At 45.5% G+C, this 20616-nt stretch overlaps 1 protein-coding gene across 8 annotated transcripts in view; it reads right to left on the reverse strand.

The window, feature by feature from the left end:
• SLC10A7 (solute carrier family 10 member 7) overlaps positions 1-20616 on the reverse strand; it is a 229376-nt gene that overhangs the window by 189476 nt on the left and 19284 nt on the right. For 7 of the 8 annotated variants that reach the window (XM_084757534.1, XM_084757533.1, XM_084757535.1 and 4 more), the window contains exons 3-4: positions 19407-19543; positions 14246-14321 (exon numbers count right to left, since the gene is read on the reverse strand). In XM_084757534.1, coding sequence (XP_084613660.1) covers positions 14246-14321; positions 19407-19543 — 213 coding nt within the window. Of the gene's footprint in view, positions 1-14245; positions 14322-16713; positions 16846-19406; positions 19544-20616 lie in introns of those variants that run through there. The other variant, XM_084757540.1, reaches the window with a different exon arrangement.

Below are 20616 nucleotides of genomic sequence, written 5' to 3' on the forward strand. Positions count from 1 at the left end.
CTATGAAATGAAAACAATCATGTGAGTCAACTTAGTCAAAGAGAGAGAACAGGAAATTTTCCTCAGCTTATCCTCATAAAGAAAAAATAATAAAAAATAAAAAAACATGATTTTTCTTCACCAACAGGAAAAACAGTACACTGAATTCCTAACCTTTGAGGTAATAACACACCAGTCAATAAGACAATGCAATATTCAATTAGAAAGTGCAGGTCACTCAGATAAGCCGCATAGAGAGCAATGATTAATTTATCGCCAATTAACTCCGTCCCATAGACTCCCCAATCACTATTACTTTATTAGCCAGTCTTCTAATAGTGATGGCAATAACGTAACGATGTTTTGTAATTTGCAACATGTGTTCACAACGTTAAATCAATCATTGACAAGACTGTATTATACAGCCTATACACACTCGGCAGGGGCAGGAAAGATTTCATATCACCTAATGAATGTAATAAACTCATGAAGGAGGTAGACACACAGTAACAGGGTTTCGAACAGTGCACTTCATTTTTTCTCTTTATTTAAACAATCACTAAAGAAAAACAAAACATGTGATGTCTTACTAGAGCTTCCAGTGCCACTTATCACAGCTGATAAAGTAGGAAATGTTTGGGTAGGATTGCTTCCTGACAGAGTGTGGATCTGAAACCAAAATAAACACAGGACAGTGGCTTCCGAAGGAACCTTCCGCTTTGTTTTCAGCTTCTTGTCCTGTAGGGAGCAGAGTTCCTGAGACTAGTCTGTCTGTCCCCCCCATCTCTCCCACTAGCCCAGCCATTCTCAATCTGTGGGTTGCAACCCCTTTGGGGCCAAATGATCCTTTCATGGGGTCACCTAGGACCATTGGAAAACACACTACAATTCATAACAGTATCAAAATTACAGTTATGAAGCAGCAACAAAATTAGTCCTATGTCTTGGAGGAGCACAAAGTGAGGGTGGCAGCATTGGGAAGGTCTGCAGGGGACCTCCATTCACGCGGTATTCAGGTATGTGTCTATAATCAATTGCTAACTGCGGAACCCTGGGGAGGTGACTGCTAACAGGCTCTGGTATTGTCATTGCTACTGAGGAATCTCCCCGATTATCTCCGGGTGGTTAATAGAGCCTGAAGAGCCTACGACTAGTGGGGCTTCCTTGCAGGTCTGGGGGGCCCTAGGTGTGAGTGTGAGGAGGGGAGATAACACCTTGGAGGAGTCCCCAGGGGACAAGAATGGAGCAGAGGTGGCCAGCGCCAGACTAGAGGAAGGGTAATGGCTGGGAAGTTAACAGAGTTGAGTAGGAATATACAAATATCCGCCCAGTTCTCTCTGGGTCGCATTTGAAAGCTAGAGCAGGAATAGAAAACAAACAAACTCACGATTACAACTGGTAGGTAAGAGATCTACTGCAGCAGCTTGACGCAGGACACACGGGTAGCCCGTGTCACTCACCACCCATCCGACTTTTGCCTATGGGGCACCACAAAGTGGTAACACACAGAAGCACCTTTTCAAGCGATCAGCTGCTGGACGACAGTCGTTTCCTCCTTGGCTAGTGTCTCCAGCTCTCACAGAGGTGGGACTATTCCAGCACCCAGTCTCCACGCTCACTGTCTGAGCTCCCTCTTTCCACCAGACCCACCCTCTAAAATCTTCCAGAAAGTCTGCTATCCTGACCCCACAGAGGAAGCCTCATCCACACTGGGCCTGACTCAACTCCTGTGAGCTCTGAAGGCCCAGGCCACCTCTTATTGACCAGGCTCATCCACTCGCAGTCAACATAACTGGCTGCTGTCAGTGCGAGCACTCAGTTGGTGGAGTCTTCTTAATTTTGGATGAGATGCTGTCTAATGGGTCGGAGTGTCCTGCACAGGTCAGGACTTCCCAGCTGTGAGACTTCAAACAGGGTTCCTCACCACTATCTACAAAATCAACATACTATAATACCAGGCACATATGATAATTAACACGACTGTTGGGGAAATGAAAAGGCTGAAGAGCATTCTGTAAAATATGCACAGTATGTAAAATATATTATCACGTTAAGTAACCTTAAAAAGTATATTCTCTCTCTCTCTCACACACACACACACACACACACGCACACACACGCACACACATATATATATCACCTTAAATTGAATCTTAGCTTCCATAAAACTAAAGGTTTCTTTCTAAATAAGAAAAAGAGCATCAGCCGGGCAGTGGTGGTGCACGCCTTTAATCCCAGCACTCGGGAGGCAGAGGCTGGTGGATCACTGTGAGTTCGAGGCCAGCCTGGTCTACAAAGCGAGTCCAGGACAGCCAAGGCTACACAGAGAGACCCTGTCTCAAAAAACCAAAAAAAAAAAAAAAAAAAAAAAAAAAAAAAAAAGAAAAAAGAAAAAAGAAAAAGAGCATCAACTTCATCACTCATTTAAAAACATAAAATTTACGCAGGGCATTGGTGGCGCACGCCTTTAACCCCCGTACTCGGGAGGCAGAGGCGGGCAGATCGCTAGTTCGAGGCCAGCCTGGTCTACAGAGTGAGTTCCAGGACAGCCAATGATACACAGAGAAACCCTCTCTCTCTCAAAAAATAAATAAATAAATAATAGATAAATAAATAAATACATAAATAAAAATAAAATTTACCAGCCAGACATGGAAACCGGTTTATAGTCCCAGAACTTGGGAGGCAGAGGCAAGATGATCTCTAGTTCAGGGTGAGCCTAGGCTACACAGTGAGTTCTAGGAAAACCTGACCTACACAGAGCATCCTGCTGTGCTCCCTAGTTTTTTTGTTTGTTTGTTTGTTTTGTTTTGTTTTTTTATGTCAGCCTGACACAGCTGGAAAAAGTCACCTGAGAGGAGGAAATTTCAACTGAAAAAAATGCCTCCAAGCAGGCTGCAAGCAGGCTGCAGGCAGGCATGAAGCGCATTTTCTTAGTGGTTGATGGGGGCGAGGCCAGCCCATTGTGGGTAGTGCTGCTCCCTGGGCAGGAAGCTGAGCAGGCCATGAGGAGCAAGGCAGTGAGTAGCAGCCCACCATGGCCTCTGCATCAGCGCCTGCCTTCAGGTTCCTGCTCAGTGCGAGTTCCTGCTTCGGCTTCCTTCAATGGATTGTGGTTCAGCCTTTAAATAAACCTTTTCCTCCTCCAGTTGCTTTTAGTCACAGTAACCCTAAGAGCAATTCTAACTGAGATGCTTGGTTTGGAGTTGTTTTGTCTGTGGGGAGTGAGAATCTGCTGGTTTTCTAATGTCCAAATCCTTTTTCCGTAGAAGATGTTTAAGCAGATGGTTTAACATCACCCAAAGTTACTCAGGGAAGAAGACTGCAGAGGATCCCTCAGCTCAAGTTGTGCAGTTCTCCCACCCCTGGTGGCTTTGAAAATGCACAGCTAACACCAGAGAGGTCACTCACTCATTCTTCTCTAAGGCCTTGTCAGCTATGGAAATCTCTCACTCTCTTCCACTCAAAGCGCTACTTCCTGGCTATGGCTGCCTGTGTGGAGACAATATAGAACAGACATAAGTAACTGAGACAGTCCAAGTGTGGGTCTTGATTTTCTGTACAGGTTTGACATAGGGCAAAGTGTAACTGCAAATGAGTCACAGCCTTAATATTACATTGAAAAGACAGAAAAGTTGTTTTTCAACCCTGGCCACTCGGTACCTTCCGAGATGGCCTCAGGGCTGTTCTAAAACCACACCCTCGTACCTGTCCCAAGCACCTGACAGCACGTGATGTCCCAAGCTGAGCTCTTGCCCCCTCAAGGATAAAATTGACCAATCATTTTAAAGGTCAACTAACCAATCAGGTTTGTACTAAGTTCTGCCTCTGTGAGAGTATGAAAGAGCCAAGCTTTGCGTATTGGGGGTGTCCAGCTCAACAGAGCTTGCTAGAGCCCGTCGCTCTTCCACTCTTGCACTCTACAACCCTGAGCATGTTTCTTGATCTCTTTTTGTGTCCATTTTTCTCACCTGTAAAACAGGGACAAACACAACGGCTAACTTGCGTGTTCTGTGGAACGCAGGGATTCCTGCTGTCACACAGCCAGACTAGCTTGCTTGTGACTACAAGGGAGGGCTGCTACAGCGGCAGCCTTATTGTACATGCAGGACAGGCCCCTGCTGGGCCCACAAACAAGCTGTAAACAAAAGTTTCAAAAAAGAATAAGTGCATGCCGGCAATGCCCTTATACAACGACGCTGTGGATATAACACTTTTAGTTCTTACGGCATCTCCTTCTTCGGTGTGGCTGAGAGCGTATATATGTGGACACCCACATGCTACCACCTGCACATGGCACTCAGAAGATAACTTGCAGACTCAGTTTTCCAATCCAGCCCCGTGGGTTGGGGGGATGGGCCTGCAGCTCGGCTGTCAGCAAGTGCCTTCACCACTGACTAATCTCCCCTGTCCTGCAGTGAGCGTTTGTGATGAGCTCTTTTGATAAAGAGCCTACTGCAAAGGAAAGTGAAGGCACACCGGTCCTCTGCTCTTGATAAGGAGGGTGACACAGGGCAGGAAACATTTTTAAGCTACCAATAATGAGCTTAAACAATGTTTGGTGGCTGTAACATAAATACACTTTACCTCATACAGTTAGTTTCTTAGACTGTTTTGGTTTTGTTTTGTTTTGTTTTTTCAGAACTAGTCTGTCATGTCGGCCTATCCGAGAATGCGTGCCTGAGTGAACATACGTATAATTAGGTTGAACTTTGCAATAGCATTGTCTCGAGGCCCATACTGAATAGATCAGTAAATGAGACACGCTTTGGATCCCAAACTGAGCAATTCCCACGGCAGGCTCTTTAACATGGACTTGCACAAATGAGGAAATATGCCTAGACTAAGACACTATTCAGTCCCACCGCTCGTCTGATCGACCCTTTCTTTGTTTTGCCACAGTAAATGCATGAAAAGATCCTTGTGAGAGACGGAGAGAGAACACATGGCCTTGGAATTCACTTTACTGCTTTTATTATGACTATTCTTATGCTGCTTTAAGGAATGCAAAGAAAACTCACAATTGGCATCTATGTTAATAGAAAAACAAAAACCTTCTGATTAAGGATGAGTACAACAAACTCTACAGTGAAAGTAAACAAGACTGCTGGGCGTGGTGGCACACGCCTTTAATCCCAGCACTCGGGAGGCAGAGGCAGGTGGATCGCTCTAAAATCGAGCCCAGCCTGGTCTACAAAGTGCGTTCAAGACAGCCAGAGCTACAAGAGAAACCCTATCTCAGGGGGGGAAAAAAAGTAAGCAAGACTGATCCTGACAGCAATGGTCAAGATTCAGTGGGCAGGGCAGGGCCTCAAAGCCTAGAAATGAGGAGGTTGCTGGTGGAGGAGCCCACAGGCTAAGGAGGCTGAACTCAAATTCCAAAGGCCAATGTTCTCCAAGTGGCCACCACCACAGGGAATGCCTGTAAGTGACAGGAAGCTGAGAGTCCCCAGTGTGGACAAATGGTGGAAGTCCATGCAGAGGTCAAAGCGGCTGACTCAAAGGCAGGACAAACAGCAGCTCCCCCTGAAGCCCTGTTCTCCACGCCGGGCTGCACAACACGAGGTGAGTGTAAACTAGCTTCATATTCTCCAACATGCAAGGGAGGAAAGAAAGGAGGCAAGAGGGAAAGAAAGGAATGAGCGACAGCAGGAAGTGAGCACACACAGTGCCTGTGTTTCGGGAACATCAGCTTCTACAAGTGGGATATACTTTAAAATAGAAACCACTGAATTCTAAACATAGAACACAAATCCAGTACCTTGGCCCTTGACCAAACAGCTCAGTGAGCCCTCTTCATCCACCAAGACCATTAGTTTGGACCCACGTGTTCTTGACCGTGAGTGATCTTGAAAATCTCATGACATCCATATTACTGGGTACTCCCATTAGATACTTAACAGACACAATTTGGTATCTTCAGAAAGCAAGTAGGTTTAAAAGATTGTAGCAAAGATCAAGCAAGACTCCACAATTCCTGTGGTCATAATACACAGCCGCACGCCAAACCCCTTCATGTCAAAGATGCAGCTATAATTAAATAGGAACCCTATAAATTCATATAGACAATGAATTGAAGTATAAACATCTACAATTAATGACTGAGGCTGCAGAGCTGGCTAGGATGGGGCCAAAGGAGAAAGAGCTGACCGCTGAAGTTGAATTTCTTCATACTTCCATAATACTATGAGTCAGTAAAATACTTGGGGGTAAAAAAAAAAAAAGTCTATTTTCAACAGTACAAACTTCAACTTGGTGGCGGCGGCGGCGGCGGCGGCGGTGCCTTTTAATCCCAGCACTCAAGAGGCAGAGGCAGGTGGATCTCTGCATTCAAGGCCAGCTTGGTCTACAAAGAGAGTTCCAGGACAGCCAGGCTACACCAAGAAACCCAATCTCAAAACCCCCCAAAGTTAAAACAATAACAAAGACAAAGATAATCAAACTATTATAAGACAAAAAATATGAAGATCGGTCATACAAGACTGGTTAGAAGATTAATTTTCAGCAGAACATGGTGACAAACGCCTTTAACCCTAGCGCTCAGGGAGGCAGAGGCAGGCGGATGACTGTGAGATCCAGGCCAGCCTGGTCTACAAAGCCAGGGCTGTTACACAAAGAAACCCTATCTCGGAAAGGGAGTGGCTAGGGGGGTGGGGTGGGGTTGAAGACAGAGTTTAAATTTTGTTATTTAGATTAGCATTTCCTCAAAATCAGTAATGGAGCCAAGACCCCACCTTAGAAAAGAAGCCTGAAGTTGAAATGGCCACTGAGCCCAACAAGCCCTCCCCAAGCTACTCTGCTTGCCACGCTTCACGCAGATACTGTGACGCAAAGGAGAACTAGATTAGTAGAAAATGGTTACGGGTGGGAGGAAGTTGGACACCTGGGGGCTTTGGCTTGTTTATGGGACGGCGCCAAGATGGCTTTCTAGGACTTGAGTGTAGGAAAACAGCCTGTACGCTTACCCGGTCCTTCTGGTTCAAAATTCCAAAAACAATCTTCCACGGAGTAATTTGGGTCCCCATGCCCATTTGTTCCCTGAGGATGTTATCTTGGATAGATGACATAAATATTCAAGGTTACAAAAAAAAAAAAAAAACCTAATAAAAGCTCTGAGAAGAAGCCAACATGCTAACTAATAAACTGGGAGTTATCCAATTTATTAAATGTATTTGAACAGCCGCCATCCTGTAAATTTACTTAAGACACTAATCATCTTATATAATTTAATATTTATCCATTTTATATTGCTTATTAAACGCTTTACAAGAGCTTCCGTTTAATACATACAAAAAGCTATAGCAAGCGCCATATATATATTTTTAATGAATAAAGGTGAGTAAATTTAGAAGAATGAAGCTAAGTGGAAAGGAGCAGAGCTGGGCCTGGTGGCACAGCCCTGTAACCTCAGCTCTCAGGAGGCTGAGACAGGACCACAAGTACAATTAATTGCCCCAGCTGGATTACAGAGTAAATTCCGGGAAATACAGGGAGACTACATAGAAAGCCCTGACCTGGAAAGAAAGGAACCCTGGAAGAGAAGGAAGGAGGACACCAAGAAACTTTCATTGTGAGGAGGCTCTGTCCTGGGAACAATGCAGTTCTTCCTTCACTGATCCCTCACACTTTGCAATATTCCTGTGCGCAAACCAGTCAGGGCCAGGTAGGTGGGCCATCTGTGAAATGCGTATGTAATTACTACTGTTCCTTGACAGAGTAAAGCAGGGGTCAGAGGGGTCCCGGGCTTACAGGAGCCAGCAGGTAGGCAAAGCAACGAAAAGCACGCTGGATTCCAAGGCAGGAGCGTCCAAGCTCAGGTACAGCTGTAAGGAGGGAAGGTGCCAAGGCCTCAAGCTGGGCTCGGTCACTCTACACCCAAGAGCAGCAAGACCCTAACCAGAGCTCTGCACAGAGGTGCAGGCCACAAGCTTGCGCTCCACCCTTGGGGTGGGAAAGAGCTAAGCATGAAGAAGCGAAGCAACACCGTGAATGAACAAACTCAGAGACCGGTGTCAGGGACACAGAGGGCGTATGAAGGGGGCCTAAGCCACAGAGGACGGAACGGATTCTCAGGGACTTGGGGAGCAGACACCATGAAGAGAATTCTGCCTACTATGGAGAACGGAAGACAGACTGAAAGGCATTGGAATTAACTAAGAAAAATCTGAGGTAGATAAAAACCTTGAGAAAGTATATTTCAACCACACTGATACCAGCTTACACTGGAGCCAGTCAGCTCTTTTCAGGTGCTCCTAAGAATCCAACCCAAGCCACAAGGTGAGGAGGGAAGAGCAGAAACGGTGTCCCTTGCTGCCACTACTACTGCTGTCCTTTCATCTAACGGAAATATATGTCCCATTGTGGTGCGTGCCAGAGGCTGGAGGCCAAGCGCTCCCTGCTTGTAAAGAAGGCTCAACACTCAAGGCTTTTCTTCCCCACCCACTGAAGGAAGCAAAGGTACCCCAGTGAAGGAAGGAGAAAGCAAGGGCTGGAGTAATTGATGGAGAGTGACTGACAGGCGGATTTCTGTCCCCTCCACGGCCTCCCTGGGTGCATCAGGTTTGCCCTGACTGCCTTTATAAATGTTTCAATGAACACTACCTTCATGCATTGGATTAGCAAAGCTGACTCCCCACTGATAATGCAAACTAACCCTGAAGTGCTTCCTGCCTCCCTGATAAGCCAGGAACTGAACTCTCCCTCTCCTTTTGGGCTGTGATGATCTTGACCTTTCACCTCTAGCAAAGAGCGCTGAGCTACATGTTTAAAGTTGGTAATGAGGGCTTCATTTGCTTTCCAAGCAGCCAGAGAACCTTTTTCAAATACACGCAGGTAGTCATGACCTTCACCTGTGACTTCAAGAGTTCACCACACGTAATAAAGATCTTTACTCAGGGGACATTCTTAAATGTCCTCTAAAGAGTTCTGGACACCAGCCCCATTGATGACACACACATTTTTATCCTCCAAATCAAAATGTTTCTTTAAAGTGTATTTGGAAATCAAGTGTCTGTTATCAAAGGGGTATGAAATCCTCTCTCTTCTAAGTATTAGATAATCAAAAAGTCTCAGTTCTGCATGCATTTGAGAAGAAGCACACTAGACAACAGACCTACTGCCTCCACGCAGCAAGCACGGTCCAGGTCCCAAGCAGGACTCAACCCACCTCAGTGTATTTGGGATTTTTGTACACCAAGAAAACAACCATTTAACCAGAAAGGTCCTTTTAAAATGATTTTACTCTTTCTACACACACACACAAACACACAATTGTGTAGTTTCTAACAGGAGAGTTTGAACGCTCTCAAAAGCAAGCCGACTGAAGGGCAGAACACAGCCCCCTCAGGATGCGACCTTGGCAGTAGTTACTGAGCTGACAGAGGCAGGAGAAACAAGGTCTAGCCTCGTCTCCTCCCTCATGCTGGCTAGTGGATCATAAAACCAGTGATCGCCCACTGACCTCTCCTTCCTTTCCTAAAGTCCTCATGTGAGGGTGCATGCTACTCCACACCTGGGGATGAAGCCCAAAGGAATGGCTTCTCACAGGGACACCAGAGCCAGTCTGACCCACAGACCTTATGCCACACCACACAGGTCACAATTCAGTCCGTTCATGTCCTCCATCACTATACACTTCCTGCTTTAGAGTCGTAGGAATGCGGTCTGCTGAGGCTCTCCTGTGCCAGGTAAAGCATCAGTTAAACAGGTTTGCTCTGCCTTTACTCATTAACCCATCTTCTGTTGCAGACCTTCGAAAAAGATGAAAAAGACCTTTCTCTCTGTGACAGGCTTACCTATCCTCCTCCTTGCTCCTTGCGGTAAAAAGGAGAAACATGAGAAAAGCTGTGGTGGACTGGCTGCTTGGCTAGCCTGAAACACCCAGCCCTATTCCTAACGCCGGGGGATAGGCACAGGGGTGTTGTCATGCTGGGAAATGTGTACGCAAGTTTAGATACCACTTGCTGACAAGATGGATTTCATACCCTGAAAATAGAAAGAGAATAAACAGCGAGGCTCACCCGCAACATTGGAACCCGAGAGGCGGAGTAAACTGAGGCAAGAACAACTCAAGTCACTCCTCTCCTCGCCCTGCAGTGCTCATGCAAATGATGCACACAAGTTACCTTAGGGGAATGATAAGCACGTCTAAACAGATGCCACAAGCAGCGCCCTTTACAGCCGGGGCCGCTGCGCCTCCCATCACCAGGAGGAGCCATGGGCACAGCCAAGGGGGAGCAAGGCCGGCTCACATGGAAGCTCCTAGCCACTGGGATTCCTGGTGTTTTGCCTTTCTTTCTTTCTTTCTTTCTTTCTTTCTTTCTTTTCCTCACTTTGCTGTTTTCCCTTCAGAAATCTGAAGGCAGAATCCTCACTTCTGTTTCTCTCCTATGTCTTTTAATACTAGGCTCTCAAAGCTGTAGTTACACCACACTGCAAACTCTTCCTGCAGGTGAGCCACACTCTCCACAACTTTACAGAATACCTTTCGATGAATTTTCCTTGTTCTACGCTTCCAAAAGAAGAAACACGAGGCAAAAGTAGGAAGCATCACGAATGCCACCTGAGCTGGTGTTCGGTTTTGAGTAAGTATTAGCACAGGTGACAGGGAAATCTCTTTGCAACAACAGTGTGGAAAACAAATAAATCTCCAAACATAAGGCACTAATTTTCCAATCTCTTAAGTAATAAATTTCTCTATAAAAGGAATTCCCTTGGCAGTTACTCTTAAATTCCAAGTAACTTAGATTTGAATATGATGATTCTCTTAGCAAACGCCATAGATTTAAAGCCTATGAAAGGCTTTTTTTCGGGGGGAGGGAATAGCAAATGTCTTATCCCAAAACCTTACATTTGAAACAGAAATCTAAATAAATGTACATGCTTTTCAGCAATTATATAATTACATATATATACATATATTACATAACTAATATATATCCCCTCTATAACAAAATGTACACTGTTTTATTTTCTCATACTTGGCAATGAGATTAGCCTCATTGTTTTTTCTATTATTCAAAAATAAACTATCATGGTGGCAGTGGTTGGCACACACCTTTAATCCCAGCACTTAGGAGGCAGAGGCAGGCAGATCTTTATGAGTTCGAGGCCAGCCTGGTCTACAGAGGGAGTTCCAGGACAGCCAGAGCTGTTACATGGAGAAACCCTGTCTCAAAAAACCAAAAAAAAAAGCAAAATAAAACAAAACAAAACTATCACATGCCTTTAATCCCAGCACTGGGGAGGCAGAAAGAGGCAGGCTGATCTCTGTGAATTTGAGGCCAGCCTGATCTACAAAGTGAGTCCAGGACAGCCAAGGCTACACAGAGAAACCCTGTCTTAAAAAGCCAAATTAAAAAAACCAAAAACAAAAAGGTACAAATGCATGTGTGAGATCACACAGACATACATATACAGATATGCATGCATGCAGGTGCCACTTTCACCATAAAAATTGGTTGGACTATATCAACAATATATTAAAATTTTACAGTTCTGAGGAATTGAACTTAAAATACTGGATTAAATAAATAGCAGTTATGAAAAGGAACTTAGGCATGTTTACAGCATTTACATACAGACAATTGAAAACTTAGACATTACAAAGTTCAACTGTTAATTAACTATACTTTTAAACAGTATTTTTAAACACCTGTATTACAGGCCAAGGAAATGGCTCAGGAGTGGGCGTGCTTGTGTCTTAGCCTAATGACCTTTGATCCCCAAACAAAGGTGTCCTCTGACCTCCAAAGGCATACTGCGGCACACACGCTGTGGCCCTCTCCCTCCCTCTTTCAAGCTCCTACATAAATAAGAATGTATAATGAACTTTCTTCTAAAGCTCGCCCTCTATGATCTCTGAGCTTCACCCTCAGTCTGCAGACAAGATCCCAATGCCACTGGGTCGGGGCAGCTTTGGTGCCACCATGCATCCCAGACCCTAGCTCCCAGAAAGACTTGTTCTCAAAGACACTCCAACATGGACATCACTTGTTGCCAAAGTAAAAGCTGTAAGTAAAAGGAATGTAGTAACTCTTTCAATCTATGACAAAATCTTCTAGCTGGGCGTGGTGGCGCACGCCTTTAATCCCAGCACTTGGGAGGCAGAGGCAGGCGGATCGCTGTGAGTTCGAGGCCAGCCTGGTCTACAAAGGGAGTCTAGGACAGCCAAAGCTATACAGAGAAACCCTGTCTTGGGGAAAAAAAATCTTCTAAAATCAAAGGCTTGCTGGGGGTGATAGCACACACCTTTAATACTAAACACTTGGGAGACAGAGGAGGGAAGCATAGATATTTACATTCAATTTGTAACTAGCAAAATTACAGTTATGATACAATGAAAATAATTTTATGGTTGCAAGTCACCACAGCATGAGGTGCAGCCTAATGAGAGGTACTTAAGCATGAGAGCTCCACCCTCAAGAACGAATTCATTCTAAATAAAAAGGCATTCTGCTCTTTCTCACGAGTTCTCGTCCTCTTTAGCTGTCACCAAGGGGTAGGGCAGCAAGATAAGCCTCACCAGATGCAGACCTGTCAACCTCGAATTCCCTCCCTCCCAGGAAGTGAGGAGTAAATCTCTGCTATTCATAACTACCCAGTGAAGGTGCTGTTAGCACAGCAGGAACTGAACACAGGAGAAGGAGGGCGCTCACTGTGCTGAGAGCAGCCACCCTCGCAAAGGAACTGCATTCAAAAGACTGCGACACGCAACGCCTTTAACTGAATTACCACCGGCTCTGGACTAGATATATCAAACGGTGTGGCAAATGAAACTACCTGGCATAAAAAGAAACAAAAACAAAAACCCTCCCTAAGTTAGCATTCCTACTCCATTTTATTCCTACTCCAAGAAGCTAAACATAACTGCAAGTAAATATGCAACCACAATGTTTGTCTTCACCTTACATCATGGTTTCCCAGACATAGAGAGAGACACAGACAGGTGATGGACAAGTAATGAATGATAGATAATAAACACTGACTGATAGAAGATAAGTCAATAGGTAGATAAATGATGCATAGATCATAGATATATAATTAGAAAAGAGTAGATATAGCTGTGGTAGATAAATTGATGAATGATACATAGAGGGGAGATTGATAAATAGAATATAAGTAGGTACATAGATGATAGACTGATGACTGATACATGATTGATAAATGACAGATGATAGACATGTGTATAGTTTATCACATGCAATGAGCTTAACAAAGCTATTTTTTAAAAACTATGGCAGGCATTCAGTAAAGTATTTTTAGAAACAATAAGTGGATAAAGATTCTAACAGGAAGCAGAATCCTAGAAATGCAGTGGGAAGCCCTATTACAGCTTTCCCAAGAGCACTTCCTTGACGGTGCTTAAGAATGGAGGAAGAACGCATGGACAGGGAGGGGCCTCAGCGTGGCTTCACCTGGCGGCCACAGGGAAGGAGCGCCTGCGTGGAAGGGGCGGGGCCTCAGCGTGGCTTCACCTGGCAGCCACAGGGAAGGAGCGCCTGCATGGAAGGGGCGGGGCCTCAGCGTGGCTTCACCTGGCGGCCACAGGGAAGGCGCACCTGCGTGAAAGGGGAGGGGACACAGGGAAGGAGCGCCTGCGTGGAAGGGGCGGGGCCTCAGCGTGGCTTCACCTGGCGGCCACAGGGAAGGCGCACCTGCGTGGAAGGGGAGGGGCCACAGGGAAGGAGCGCCTGCGTGGAAGGGGAGGGGCCACAGGGAAGGAGCGCCTGCGTGGAAGGGGAGGGGCCACAGGGAAGGAGCATCTGCAACAGCTGCAGGCCCATGGCTGGGTCTGAATTCCACACATTCTCTTGCCACAGCTGGGTAATTGCTTTGAACTCACCCTAGAAATGTGGTCTCATTTCTTATTTGATATCATCTGTATTTGCCAATAAACATACTGAATCTTTCTCAGCAATTTAACTAATATGTGTATTTTAGGGACTACAGAACGGCCCAGCCTCCAGTCTGTGCGTCTGGTAGGAAAGGTTCCTTTCTTTGGACTGCTCGGTCCTTCACCCCCCAGCATCCTACTGAGACCAGTCACCGTCACAGTTCACCCCCCCCCCCCCCGCTCTCCCGTGTGAACTCCTAGTTCCACTCATTACCAGTTTTAGCGTCAACCTAATACACACAAGCAACTGCACCTTCCCTAAACAGCTCACGTAAGTTTTCCACAATGATTCTCTCACATCCAAAGCGTCGTCTTGAACCAAACAGAAGCACAGCGCACACGTGTTTAAATAAGGTTGTTCCCGAGACTCACCTCATTTCCGCCAACTGCCTTGGTTAAAATCACGGCAGAAGACACAGGGGGAGGCATGCAACCTACTGTCTGCAAACTGAAAAATAAAAGAAAATCCAATTGTAAATAGCTCCTCGATTCCAGTTATAAATAACGTCCACTAATTAGTCCTAAAAGAGCTGCGAAGAGCAGTGTTTACCGATACCCACTCCCTGCTGAGCTTAGCCACCATAGGGCAACGTGGAGTAGAAGATAGGGTAAAAGTGCGGGCCCTGGGTGCTCATTACAGTCTGCAGGCTTACGTGGTTTCATTTCTTAAGTTGTTTAAATTTTGAGTGGCTGGGCTTGGGAGAGTTGGCAGGGTGCTGGTTTAACATGCACAGCACCCTGGGTTTTATCCTTAGCACCACATAAAAGAAGGCGATGGTGGCGCATGCTTTTAATCCCAGCACCTGGGAGGCAGAGGCAGAGGCAGAGGCAGAGGCAGGTGGATCTCTGTGAGTTTGAGGCCAGCCTGGTCTACAGAGTGAGTCTAGGACAGCCAGGGTATAAAGAGAAACCCTGCCTCAAAAACCCAATAATAATAATAATAATAATAATAATAATAATAATAATAATAATAATAATAATAATAATAATAATGGTTGTTGTTATTGTTGTTGTTGTTGTTGTTATTATTATTATTATTATTATTATTATTATTATTATTTCAGCTAATCTGAGGATGAGGCAAGAAGGATCATAAGATCAAAGACAACGGAGGCAACACAATAACCCTCGGTCCCAAAAGGCATCTCTGTATTTTATAGGTCTCTTGGTAAGATACAAAGCCTCAAGATGACATTTAAAGCTCAAAATGACTTGATAAAAGTTTACATTTTACAATCCTAAACTCTTACCTCATAAACTACGATCTCATGTTGTAATGTCACTGTGGAGGCAATGACGCAATCTCACACGTCCTGAGTTCAGATCCCATGGAGAACTCTGATATCTACTTTAAGCCTGTTTGTATTAAAGTATGTTCATGCGTCCATGGCGTTGACAGTAAGTATACCCTCTCAGTTGGCACAGAGAACAAACTGCATACCAGGCAAACAGAACCATGGGCAGCAAATCTAAGAAGCACAGCGGAAGAGCTCTCCTCAGCACTAGAGCAGACTGCAGGCTAACCAGGAGGACGCTTCAGAGGACACAGTGGGCACAGGCACACGAGGACAGGCCCAGGGGTTCAACTTCACACTGGGCACCATATTGAGAGCTGTCCCTCAAGATAAAATAAAAATGAACGGGTGTAGGGAAATCTGTTTTGTTTGATTAGTTAGCTGGTTTTTTGTTTTTTGTTTTGAACTTGGTCTGGCCTTGAACTCACTACATAACCCAGGAGAGCCTACAACTCCCAATCCCCCTGCCAGCAAAATATTTCAAATAATTTTTTGTTGTTGTTTTGGTTTTTTGAGACAAGTATCTTTCTGTAGGCCTGGCTGTCCTAGAACTAGCTCTATAAACCAGGCTGGCCTCAAACTCAAATCCACCTGTCTCTGCCTCCTGAGTGCTGGGATTAAAGGTGTACACAACACCACCTGTCATATTATGCCTTATTATTAATGATAACCCCTGAGCTATACAATATAACTCCCGAATAAATTTATTCAATTTCTAGAAAGTCACTTTTCTTCCTCACATCATCATGGGAGCTAGTTTTTACCTCATGATCTATTTGAACTTTAGAGCAGTGTGTGACTCCATGTGTGGCTTACACCAAAACCAAGGTTTGACTCTTCCCTGGGGCTGCTGCCCCCATCCCTGACGAGAGGCTTTGCTCCCACGTCTGGATGCTCACACACTGCTGCGTGGTTCTACCTCCACCCTGCTCCTTACTTTTATTCTACCATGATTTTGAGGTAGTGTTTGTACTCCCTCAAGCCAACCTGACACAAACTAAAGTCACCTTGGAAAAAAGAACCTCAACTGAAGAAATGCCTTAATCAGACTGGCCTATAGCATTGTGTGTGTGGGGGGGGGGGACTTCCTTGTTGCTAATTGATGTAGAAGACCTTAGCCCACTGTGGGCAGCACCATCCCTATGCAAATGGGCCTGGGCTGTACAGGGAAGGAAAGCCAGAGAGCAAGGCAAGGCCTCTGCTCCAGTTCCTGCCTGCAGGTTCCTGCCTTGAGTTCCTGCTTTGAGTTCCCTCCGTGACTGGACTGTACCTGGAAGTGTAAGGTGAACCCCTTCCTCGCCAGGTTGCTATTGGTCGTGGTGTTTATCACAGCAACAGGAGAGCAAATTAGAACACAAGCACGCCAGCATTTCTCCTCAAACTCGGGAGGCCGAGGGAGAGCAAGGGAATTTGAGAAGAGAATTACCTAGCTGAGGGAGAGTAAGTTTGGGCTCCTTTAACACGCTGGGATGCGCGTGAGGGGGGACCACCTGTTCCACCTGGCACACAGATGGCAGATGCTACTCTCAAGTATCATCGTGCTATGGGAATGCGCTCTCTGATGACCACCTTTTAGAACCTGATACTCTCAGGTTAGCACGTTTGTGAGCGAGCTCTCGTCTACGGCTTCAAGCTCCGGATTCTTCAGCGCAGTACTTCAACTCTGCTGAGCTGACCCTAAGGAAATTTTATGTCTGTCACTAATGCCTCATTTGGAGCCTTCTACTCCACACATACACAAATGCTGTTGAGTTTCAACTGATATGTATCATTTATTATGTGGATAGATAGATAGATAGATAGGCAGACAGATAGAAAGAAATGAGAGAGAAAAACATGATAGACAGACAGACAGACAAATAGATAGATAGACACATAACACACAGAAGCATCCATAAATAGCATACATATGTAGTACGTATTCATTGGATTGGAGTTTCCTGAAGAAAAATAGTAACACGTTCCTATTCCTTGCATGCCCTATGCACAGCAGACTCAGTACTTCCTGATTCTTAGGACATAGAAGTACGCCATTGCTCTAAATGACATCATCTTATTATGTGGCATTTTCCCTCCCCTAGTGAGAGGTAGCGCTCATCTTTGGTGCATTCCTGCCCTCCCTTTCTACTTGGAGGCCATCGGTGTCCCCTGGCTCAGTCAGTGTGGTTGCCCTCAGCCCTGAAGGCTTAATCTCCTGGTGACTTGACACAGCCTCCCAGCCCTAAAGTCCTGGTGACTGACACAGCCTCCCAGCCCTAAAGTCCTGGTGACTGACACAGCCTCCCAATACAGGCGCTGAAAACTCGGGATTTATAATTGATCCTACCACACACATTCTCTGTTGCCCTCACACACTCCGCTAGCCTCCATGCTTGTTTGCCCGGTTTACCTCAAGAACCTCTACTACCCATATCACAGCCGGAAGATTCCTACGCAGACGAGACTCACACTACCATCCAGCATCCCTCTTCCGGGGCCTGCAGCTCCCAGAATAAGATCTGCCAGTCCCTGCGTTCCTTTCACCTCCAAATCCTACCGCCTTCCACCACATAACCAGGGCACACCCACTGGCTTGCTGTACTGAACCTACTACCTACAATAGCCCAGACTTGTTTCTGCATGAGTGCCTCAGTACATTCTTTGCTTTCTGGAGAACATGCTCCCCAAGAACTCTGGGAGAAACAGTTTAACCGCAGCCCAGCCACCCAACCTCACTGGACCACTTTCCCCTCTGACATCACTAATTTGGATTTTGCCCATCCTACTGAGTGTTAACAATCTATCCTAGAGTCTCCCCGCTGAGCCAGCTGAGCCAAAGTACTCGCACATGACCAGTTTTGTCTGTTATTCTTTCTCCCGCACCTAAAATAATCCGTAGCACATAGTAGGGCTAAACAGGTAACAAAGACATTATGCCACAGGTGAAACATCATTATTAAGCACGTGATTAAAGTGTGGCTGTCCTCATTTTATACCGAGAACAGCAGGTCTAAGCTATGAAATAATTTTGCTGGGCGTCACACGGTATGCCAGTGGCAGGGTCAGAGGTCAACTGCTGGGCTATGGGGTTGGTGTTTTAGCAGCTATAACATGATGCTTAAGTGAGGTTAGTTTTAAACTATTCTAGTTAATGTTTCAATTGCTAAATTCTTTCACTAACCATGTAACTTACAGCCAGGCTCACTCGTGTACACCTGTAGTCCCAGCACTCAGAGAGGCAGAGAAAGGCAGATCTCTGTGAGTTCAAGACCAGCCTGGACAAAAAAGTGAGTCCAGGACAGTCAAGGCTACACAGAGAAATCCTATCTCAAGAAACCAAAAAAAAGGAAAGGAAGAAGAAGAAAAAAAAAAAAAAAGAAAGAAAGAAAAAAAAAAAAGAAAAAGTAACATAACTCTATTGTTAGATCACCTACATCAACATAAAACAGAACAAGTGAAAATATAAGTGTCTCTCCCACACATACATTTTTATTATACATTTTAAAACAGGCGTTATACTCAGCCATTATCAGTACACGCTAGGAAGGACACAGACGCCAAGGTAAGGTACCAGTTGACAGCCTGCACAGATCCGAAATCCTCTAGTATCTCCCACTCTTCTGTTTCTGTGAGGGGTGGGGGTGGCTGTGCTTGTGCAGGCCCAGAGACCATAGGAGGACATCAGGTACAAAACTTTCTCAGACTCCATGTTATTCCCTTGAGACAAGGTCTCTCCCTAAACCTGGAACTAAGCTGGTAGCCAACAAGCCCTACCAATCCTCCTGCCTCTGTCTCCTACAACCTTGGGGTTACAGGCATGCTTACTTTGTTTTTTTTTTTTTCTTTTCTTTCTTTTTTTTGGGGGGGGGGGTTGTGTGTTTCTTGGAGACAGGTTTTGTCTGCGTAGCCTTGGCCGACCTGGACTCACTTTCCAGAGTAGGCTGGCCTCGACCTCCTGTTTCTGCAATCCTCCTGCTTCTGCAGGGATTTAAAGGCACGCGCCACCATGCCCAGCACATGCTCATTCTTAAATCACTGAGCCAGCTCCCTAGGTCCTCTCCAGGGCACTTTAAATTAGGCACAGGGGTCACTTAAAACTCTGTTAAACAGTTCTCTCCTGAATCTCTGATAAACCCTCTTGTTTTAACAGGCAATGTTTAAACAGTAGTCAGCCAAGTCCTTTGTTTAAAGTTGCCATAGCAACGATAATGCTACCAGAGCTGCCCCATTAAAAAGAACCCGCAAAGGGTGAAGCATACCCTTTTAAAAGCCACTCGTTGATGGACGTGACTGACAAGAGCTGAAGGAAGAGCCATATTGTTGCTGGGAAGAAGGCAAGTGTGAAGATCTGGATGAAGAGATGCAGTTTCAGATGCACCAATGCGCTGGTCAGCTCCTGGAGAGGGAGGGGAACAAAAGCCAGGGTAAGAAAATGCAGCGAAGACAGCACAGTAAAGTGACAGCACATGAGTCAGCCTTGAATGTTGAATCAGTTCGATCTTAGACCTTTACAAGCATATGTATAAGAGATGGGCTAAAAGAGAAAAAGCCTGGAAACAACTGGTTTCATATAAAAGTTCTGAGCTGCTGGGCTGCGGTGGCATATAGCTTTAATCCCAGCTCTCAGGCGGATCTCTGTGAGTTCAAGGCCAGTCTGGTCTACAGAAAAAGCTCTAAGACAGCCTGGGCTACACACAGAAACACTGTCACGGGGGTGAAAAAAAAAATCTGAGCTATCTAATTTCCTTCCAATATATAATATGCTCTAGGAATTCTGGTCTGTACATTTCTGGACAGTAAAGTATAAGCTAAGTAGCATTATAGTGGTATTGACTCAAAGATTGTTGATGGTATAAATAAAACACACTTTTACCAAGATTAACAAAGTATTTCAGAAAGATTCAGAAGACATACCACGCTGTAGCCAAGTTTACTAATCTCTAGTCGCTGTCTGAAATTTAACACGCTTTGATTTGGGAAGATGTCTGCAACTCTCTTCGATAATTATAATTCCGAGGGGCTCACCGCAGCATCCTTTGTTAATGTCCTTTGTGAAGGCGGCATGTGCCGGGAGCTAAGTTAACCTAAGCACACGGGTTATCTCACTCACTTCCCAGGACACGCCGTTAGGTGGGTAGTGTTACCCTCCTGTACTGCTGAGGACAGTGAGACTGAGAGCAAATACAAAGCGGAGAGCACACCAAGTCCATTCCTGGCACACTATTGATCATATCTAGGTCTGCTCTACATGGCATCACAAGTGCCCCACACGGATAAGAAATGCGTGGTCCAGATTGGGCACCTTCAGAGTGGAATAGCCACAGATGGACAGGCGCGTTAGGCTGGAAGTGGAGCTGAGCTGGAGGAACGCTTGCCTAAGCATGCACAAGCCCTGAGCTTGCTTCCCAGAAGCACAGACTCGCTGGTTTTACCCTGCAGGTTTCAAAATGTGCAAGTGACACTGCTACC

This window comes from Acomys minous (assembly GCF_964271855.1).
Source record: "Acomys minous genome assembly, chromosome: 14".
NCBI classification, from domain to species: Eukaryota; Metazoa; Chordata; class Mammalia; order Rodentia; family Muridae; genus Acomys; species Acomys minous.